The sequence below is a fragment of the Seriola lalandi genome, unplaced genomic scaffold (genome assembly GCF_002814215.2).
Source record: "Seriola lalandi dorsalis isolate HSWRI2012SDOR001 ecotype SW California unplaced genomic scaffold, Sedor1 jcf7180002054588, whole genome shotgun sequence".
NCBI lineage: Eukaryota > Metazoa > Chordata > Actinopteri > Carangiformes > Carangidae > Seriola > Seriola lalandi.
Genome location: NW_019525141.1, coordinates 1,608,146 through 1,616,988, shown reverse-complemented (window position 1 = coordinate 1,616,988; position 8,843 = coordinate 1,608,146). Strand labels below are relative to the sequence as shown.

Sequence of the window (8,843 nt, the reverse complement as noted above, 5' to 3'; positions counted from 1 at the left end):
AATATTATAGACGTGGAAACGCTGATCACGAAGAGCACGTAGAACACTTCATTGGTGCTTGTAGAGATACATGATGTTTATCATCTCTTTCTCTGATGCTTTGTTCTGATGCATTTAGACTAAACCATCATTTGCTTCTGTTGTCCCTGTAACACCCCATTTGTTCAGCTTTAGCAGTGGCTCAGTTTTGCTAATACCTTTCATTTTTTCCTTCTCTGGGAACAAACGCCATCTGCAGCAGTTTATCCTCTAAACTGCTCTGTAGCCTGGGCTGTGCTGTGGATGCTCTCATAAAGCAGACTGTAACTGGACCACTGGCAGCTGCAGCTTCTTCTCTATGCACACTGTGTCCACTGTTTATATTGTCCTCTTATTTTATTACTGCTGAGTGAACATGGGTAAGTGGATTGGTATAAAACAGGCCTCAGGGACAATCTGAGACCATGACCCTGCTGGCTTTGACAGACAGGAGAAGAGAGCCTCTCAGAGAGAGCCGTAGTCATGTGGCCACACGGATACAGGTGTCCCTGACATTGAATCTGATGGAGGGTGTTAAAATCCAAACCAAACAGATCACATAGTCAGGTGAGCTTTTCCCTCGAGCACCATGAGCTCAAGTCCTGTTTATTTTTTTCACTGTCTGTATGAATGCTCAGCTGGATCTGAAGATACAGTATGTCCAACCCATAATGCATCACTGTTAACAGATAGCTGACTCAAGCCTAGAGCTAAAAGCATCGGTGGAAAAAAAATTATACATTAAAAAAAAGTCGTTTACAGAGTTGGATTTTTTTTTTTTTTCATATCTGGCATTTTTTCCTTTGCTTCATCACGGCTTTAGTCTGCCAACCCATTAAGTACCGAGGGCATCTGAGCATTTGTGCTTAATTAGAAAGTTACTTAAAAACTCTCATCATGGTAATTACCTCAGAGCTGCCAATATTTGACTGGAGCCGCCGTGATGTCTTTTTTTTCCTCCAGCCTGAGTGAATTGGCTCTGCTCCTCTGTCAGACAGGAGAGAGGAGGGAGGAGTCCGAGTTCGTTTACACATGTTTGTATATGAGATGCAAAAGAGTTAGTGAGGAGATAGATCTGGTCTTTGTTTAGAAGTAAGACTAGAATATGTTTAATGCACTTGGTCAATTGTCTGCCTCTGTGTTTGTGCCTGTGTGTTTGTGTCTGTGAGTCACTGTCCTAGCTGCATGCTGGAGTCTGTTTCCCACCCTCCTCCTGTTAGCTCTGTTACCACTGTTCACACTGCTGGAGCGAGGCATGCGTGCGTGCGCATGCATTGTTGTTGATCATGGTTGCATAAAGTCTGAATGGCCCAGTGCTTCTGAATGCCGACAGTTTGCTTTCTCACGGTGCAACTAGCAACAGCGCATACTCACACTTGAACAACCACTAAGACAGATGAACTGACTTGACATGCATTATACTGTCAGCACACACACACACTTTTGCATGATAGCACCATGTATGAGAACTTGTTTTGGGGTTTCAATGAAACAGGCGCATTACGCAGGCAAACAGTCGACCAGTGTAGAGACAGCTGTGAGAGCACAGGAGTGGTTACAATCACATGGGACAAATGAGATGGGGACAGGAAAGACCTGACATTCACTGCACACTTCCCTCCATCCATGTTGTTTACCAGACTCTCTCAGTGACTTCCCTTCATTGTCTCCTTGTTTGGATCCCGTGGCATCTTTTACATGGACTTCATGTCAAACTCTGTCTTATCCACCATTTCTGTTTTTACCTGCCTGTACATCCTGGACACAGGATGTCAGTGACGTGTTGTTGGGAGGGTATGATGATGAAACAAGGCTCCACGCAACAACACTGAGAGCACATATCTTTGCCACTGAAAGAATAAAGAACTGACTGAGGTATTTTGGCTGCATTAGTAGAGGTCTGTGGTAACTTCAGTGTATGAACTTGTGGTTGCACAGTGAGTTGAGAAGGATCCACTTGTCCACTCTGATGTACAGCTGTTTTGTTAACTGTACATCAGAGCGGTTTGCTCTCAGTAGGGGTGCACCATTCAGAAAATCTCATGATTTGAATCAAAATCAATGGTAATATGTCATATAGTATATAACATTATATATTTCATATATGTATGATGGTCAGAGGTGTAGTGCTATTTGTTTAAGTACTGGAGTGCAACAATGACATGTGCACATGCAAGCATGCGTACCGTTAAGTTGCGGTTCGTTGCAAAGGTTATGTAACCACTGTTCCTATGGTGACAAGATTACATAGATCAGTTAACTAAGATCACATGATGAAATCCTCTGAGCAACTCAGAGGCTCTCGGCAGCTACTGGACAATTTTAAGGTGGAATGTTTTCTTTGCCCATTTCATTTTTTTTTTTTTATTAGCTCTCTACATGACATACGCCACAATGATGACCAGATCTTAAAAATGTATATAAAGCTGCAGATAACATGGGTCTTATTGAGCTGCTTCTTCTCCTCGAGGTTACAAAATGTGAAATGTGCTCAAACGCTACCTTCAATGAAGATCCCCAGGGTCCCCAGAGTATTTGACTTTGGTACATTTTGTAAACAGCACGGCTCTTGTCGATCTCCTTAGTGTTTTCTTTACTGTAGAAACCAAAATGAGTCCAAAGTTTAGCCGCACTAACTCTTTCAGATTCAGCCATCGGTGGTAATGTTACTGTTCAACCAGGTTTGCTAATGCTAATGTTAGCGGTGCAGCCTTACACTACTTCCTGTCTCAGTTTACGTTTTTAGTGGAGGAAGAGTCAAGTACACAACACATTGTCAAGCACTCTCTGCCATGAATCTTTGCGTGTTAAACTATTAATAATTGATGCAGTATCATCAAATATAACGATGTCATAGAATTGTTTTTGTCCTATAAATTTAAAAAGTGATGATCTGTATTAAGACGACAAGGTTTCATATTGTGTAGAATTAACTCAGTAATCTATCCATCTTAAAACAAATGATTTTATAGGCTTTATCGGTGCTAGTGTTTGTTCTAAACTCAGCGTGTGGTTGTTTTTTGTCATATTCACACATGATTTGCTGTAATTAACAATCAGTATACATGTATTCACACTGCTTCTCTGTGCCTCCCTCCTCCTCAGATATCTGGAGTCTGGGTGTGATCCTGTTCATGTTGGTGTGTGGCCAGCCGCCCTTCCAGGAAGCTAACGACAGCGAGACGCTCACCATGATCATGGACTGTAAATACACCGTACCGGCCCACGTCTCCAGCGCCTGCAAAGAGTGAGTGGAACATTCACGGCACTCACACACGAGGATCACTGAGCTCCTCCGGTTGATGAAAAAAATCTGAGCTGCATCATTATTGTGCAACACAGCGTTTTGAACAAACCAAGCGATTGTCCACCACTCACTGTAGCCTGGTACATCTCTCTCACTTATTGTTACACTTTTGGTACGGCATCCCACTAAACCACAGTGTGGTCAATGAGGAGGAGCAGACGTTTCTCTGTTTGGTTTCCCTCATATATCCTCCATTGTACATGTGTGTGTTACGTTGAAGATGACGTCACGCTAGCTTTGTGTGTTGGCACTTCAGTAACAATGACCACAGTAACTGGTCGCCACATTAAGGGTGTACTATCTGCACCGGAAAAGGAAGCAGCTTGTACCAAGAGTTAGTAGTTGAGTTGAGTTGGTACCATGCGATGGAAAAACGAACTTAGTATCCCCAGTGATGGTTGCCAGGATTGTTCTGTCGTTTTCTGTCTGTGTCTCTCTTACAGTTGACTTCTGTATATGTGGTTTGGAGAACAGCCAATCCAATTAAGCTCACCTGCTGTCTGTAGTCAGGGTCATTGACCTTTAACCATACTGCAGTGAGGTTGTTAGAGAGCAGGTCACCGTTGTGCAGCTGCTATTGTGTCACCTTGTCTGTAAAACATGTTTTAACCAGGGGTGAACAATTAATAGAAATATTACACAATATGGCCGAGTGCAATATCCAAATCACAGGAGCTGCAGTTTTTTTGATGAATATAAAATGTGTCCCAACAGACCATAAATGAAGCTATAGAAGAGCCCCGGCCTATAAATCATATTCTCCAGATGTAAAGGAACACCCAGCAAAAATCACATCATCGTCATTTTTATATATTTTTTTCAGTGAATATGAAATAAAAAAATTACCAGTATCGTAATATCTGTCAAAATAATCGCAAATGATTTTTTTTGTTCTGTACTGTTCAGCCCTATTTTTAACACAATCACTTTTTTTAAACAGTTATTTCAGTCTTGAATCCTGCTCAGCCCTGTTTCCATGTTCTTTTAAAACACATATCGCATAATATTCTCACAGCAGTTTATCATTTATATGTAAATGCACCAGGCCATTCTCTGTGGATGATATATTAACTCTGTCAATGTTTGGTGTTCAACAAACCCCAATTTAATTTATTTTAAACTATTCCGTTTTATACAGTATAATTATTTACTTTATATGACTATGTATATGTGCACTTATGTTACCATTAGCAAGCTTCTATTAATCATTGTTTAACTTCATTACCACCTCAGCTCACAAAATAAAAAATAACAGGATAAAATTATCACAACAACTGAATCGGTCTCCTTGTTAAACAAGGAGAAGAAAAAAAACATTTTTTTCACACAAAAAAACAGTTTTTGTTTTGCAGTTGTTTCACATTGTTGCCTAGTAAGAAAAAATACATCTGAAATTCAACACACAGTTGAATATAATTTACTTGGTTAACTGTAAGCCAACATTTCTATTCACTTGAGATACTCATATTTTTCAGTCAGGTGGAAAGTTTTGTTTCAGTGTAATTATTTGTAAATTTCTGGAATAACTCTCTGACTTTCTTGACAACACTGATGTAATACGCCGTCCTGTGAAGCTTGAACCAGCTCTACAGGATCATACAGTGTCACGCTGTGAGCTGCACCCTCTCTGAACATGCTAGTAGAGAGTGTGGTGGTGCTCTGGTACTCTGGGCTGCTGTGCAACAGCAGCAGTCTCTCTGATTTATTCCAGGCCCTGCAGAAGCTGGCACAGACTAAAACCCTTCAAGCAGTTTGAGCCCAGCTGCAGAGCAGCACAGTCCAACTGCACACAGCAACACATGCTCCACTCTCAAGATGAATTAGGCAAATAAATTAGCAGCTGCATAATTAACCATGTGTATTAGTAGATCACAATCTTAATTTTGTACTAATTAATTCTCTCATATACTGAGGGAGCTTCTGAAGCGGAATCAATGCATCACTTTTCCAACAAATGTGGCCAAGATTAACCAAGAGAAGAGCTTCTTCTTTTTTCTTTTTTTTTAACTCCCCCCAATATGTTGTTCACATTTTTTATTCTTCAGGTTAATGAGGCTCTGTTGATTACATATAAATCATGTCCTTATTGTGCCTCTGTGCTGGCGACAGGCGTGGTGGAGGTGTGATGTTTTCAGGTTGTCCATCTCTCCGTCTGTCTGGCAGTCTCAGGAACGCCTTAGATTCTGTTGCTCAAAGGTCAAAGTCACTGTGACCTCACAAAACATGTTTTTGACTAGGGCTGCTTGATTATGGCAAAAATCATAATCCCGATTATTTTGATCAATATTGAGATCATGATTATTCAACACGATTTCTCATTGACTTTGTGTGTGTGTGTGTGTGTGTGTGTGTGTGTGTGTGTGTGTGTGTGTGTGTGTGTGTGTGTGTGTGTGCGCGTGTATGCGCGTGCTGCACAGTGCACCAATGAGTGTGAGAGCGCTGCCCCGCCCCTCAAGCACAGGGTCAGAGAGAGAGATGCAGATGAACTTCTGCGTAGGGAACCACGAAATGCATCATAGATGAATGTCTTAATCAGACAGTTGGTGAATGTGAAAGAGAACTTTTATGTTGTAATAACAAATACGAAATCTTTTTCCCTAATTTCTTCAGTACCGAGAGCGGAACCGAAAATGTCAGATGCCTTTTGTGGGGGAGATGTAATTTGTTGTGAAACAGAATGCGGCACAATAATAGTTTTCTCTCGATTATCTTGTTTTTATAATCGGAAGCCAAAATCGTAATCCAAAATAAAATTCAGGTTATTGCCCAGCCCTATTTTTGACCATAACTTAAATGTCTAAAAGGAAGTGATGACATTTTATATCCAATTGGTCAAAGGTCAACTTCGCTGTGACATCATAATGTTCTGCAAAAACTCTTCAGTTCACTAGACTCTGTTTCTGCCCAAGCTGAAGCTAAACTGTGTTGCTGGGTTGAATTTGTATGAAGAAGCATTTCAAGTCGTATAAAGAGATGGACATAACTCAACCTCAACTGTAACTCAGGAACAGAAAATTTCCTGCAACTTCACTGGTTGGCGGTGGGATACAACCACGAGGCGGGGATTCTAGTTCTCTTAATATTTTTCTGCAAATTACAGCATTTAATTTGTTGTCAACACCCCCAGAAGACCTGTTTTTATAGATAGTCAAACAGTTGTACATTAGACAAACTGTAAGAGGTGAAAACCAAAACTTTTCACTCAGTCTAACACCCATATGTTTTTGAATTGACACAACAGTAATGAGTGGGTTTCGTTGGCATAAGCAGTGGCATCAGATTATTTTTAGTCACAGGAAATAAATGCTTATCTCCTCTGAGTTGAAGAAGAGATGTGACTAGATTGAAGTGCTAAACTGAAGCAGTTGTGAGCAATCTGATGGGCTGAGTTCAGAGCAGAAGAGCTGCAGGCTTATGTTTTAACCACATCAGTCACTGCTGAATTATCCAGCCATATCACACTATCACACATATCACACAGTGCTCCAGCTAATATATATGGTGGCAGAAAGTGACAGTGGTGTCAGGTGTTCTCCAGGTTCTCCAATTATTTTAATGGTACGGCAGCAGAGGAAGGGTTAAATAAGTGAATCAGTGAACAATGAGGTCTGGACTCTCTGGGTCACGGATGCCTCCTGTATAAGATCCTCAGTCATTACGTTGTAGCTGATATTATGTGGTCCAAAGGATGAGCTAAGTTTGTGCTCAGTCATAGTGTAAATCATATGACAGACATAATAACATATTCATTCATTCCGTTTGGTTTGTTTACAACCTGCTTCTGCTTACACGCTGACGTTGGTCAGTGGTGTTTACTATTATATAATAGCTTTCTGAGAGTGTCAGCTTTGTGGTTGCTGCTGTTATTAATTTATTGTTAACGGTGGAGACGTCATCAGTCCAGTCCGTTTGTTTAATGGCTTGCAACCATAAATGTTTGTATCTAGCCACAAAGGGTGTCACTGACGACAGTGTTCTAGATGAAGCTTAACTTTTTTATTTTCCTATTCTGACATTTTTTCCTCGCCCGTTTCACTTCACTGAAGCCCTGATCTAAACCAGGACAAACCCAGAGAGGAGAAGTAAAAAACCAAAGGAATTGTCAGTACCTCATTGACTTTGGTTGAGCAAGCGGTGGTAGTTCTCTGATTAATAAAGTGGATAGTAGTTCCAGTAGTCAGTAGTTCCACTAAGAAATTCACTTCTGTGTGGAGCTGCTGATACAGGTGAAAAGAACTGTTTAGAAACTGTTTTAATGCTTATATGTTCAATGTGTTGAATATATAGAGAGGATAGTGTAAGCTCTGTGGAGGAACAAATGTTGTTTCTTTTATGTCTGCTCTCTGTGACTCATGGCTAATTGGAAAAGCAGAGCTTCTCTGTGAAATAGAGGTCAACAGACTGGTGGAGAACAGGAGTCATAACACAGAGATACTCAGTGTGTCTCAGAGGGAAACAGGAGCATGGCTCTCTCCTCTCTCTGGTCAGTTATTGGTGACACAGCAGGAACAACCAGCAGCTTCAAAGCTGCTGATGCAATATTGGAAGAATCTCTCACACCATTACAGTGTAAAACAGGAGTTTCTGACACTGTGCCCCCACCCCTGCTCACCTCACATCCTTTATATTATTTGTCTCACTTCAGTTTGGGGGATGATCTTGCTCTCAGTTTTGAAACTACAGCGTCTGATGTAAACAGGAAGTATATTTGTCAGTGAGTTACACTGTGGGCTACAACTTTTTTTTGCCTGTTTGTTTACATGTTAGCAATGTGGCATCATTAAAAGTATGTTGTATTCAGTATTATCAGTTCCTGTTTGTAGTCTACCTGTAGATGTACAGATAACTGCTTTACTGTCAGTAACACCAACCTGACTATTCTGGGGGGACTTGAAACTGTTGTAGAGCAAAGCAAAGTAGACTGCAGTTTCTGAGTCTGATTGTACCTCACAAAGTCACTCCTGTCTCTTTTCTCTTATTTACAGTTTTTACTTCAAGACACAGTCTGGAACATACAGTCTCACTGATTAAGCCAGTATACAGTTGCCAAGTCATTAATCTGTTGACACCTGTATGACATTTTCACACCTACCATTAAATGATGGTGACATTTCACAGTATTTAGAGCTGTGGGTGTTTAAAGGTTGGCAGATGGAACTGGAGGCACCATCTACACTGAGTGTAACCAAAGTTAGGCAAGCAGCTGAACACTGGCTGAGGTGAGCTGTTGTGCTAATCAGCTGAGTGCTTTGTATTTGACCTTTGTTTATATTATACAGAAGAAAAAAGGAGTCCGAGGTGAGGGGAGAGGGAGAGGTGGGGGGACAGGGTTCTGGACTCTAGTGTACCTTTGACTGTTTTTGACCGGTTGTTCTGGTTCTTTCTGGACTCAGATTTAGACTTTGGTCTAGTTAAGGTCACGGTTTGCTGAGTCTGTACCACAGTCCACAGTGTTGTAGTCTGCTCTGTGTGCCATGTCACTGGATCCACAGTCTTCCATATTCTTCTCTGTGTTTTC

The 8,843-nt window shown here is 41.0% G+C and overlaps 1 protein-coding gene across 1 annotated transcript in view; it reads left to right on the top strand.

Moving 5' to 3' along the window:
* The first annotated feature begins 394 nt into the window (after positions 1-394).
* The window catches only part of LOC111664432 (SNF-related serine/threonine-protein kinase-like), a 28,631-nt gene continuing 20,182 nt past the window's right edge, over positions 395-8,843 (top strand). The window contains exons 1-2 of the mRNA XM_023419017.2: positions 395-398; positions 3,124-3,265. Of these exons, the coding sequence (XP_023274785.2) occupies positions 395-398; positions 3,124-3,265 (146 nt within the window). The remainder of the gene's footprint in view (positions 399-3,123; positions 3,266-8,843) is intronic.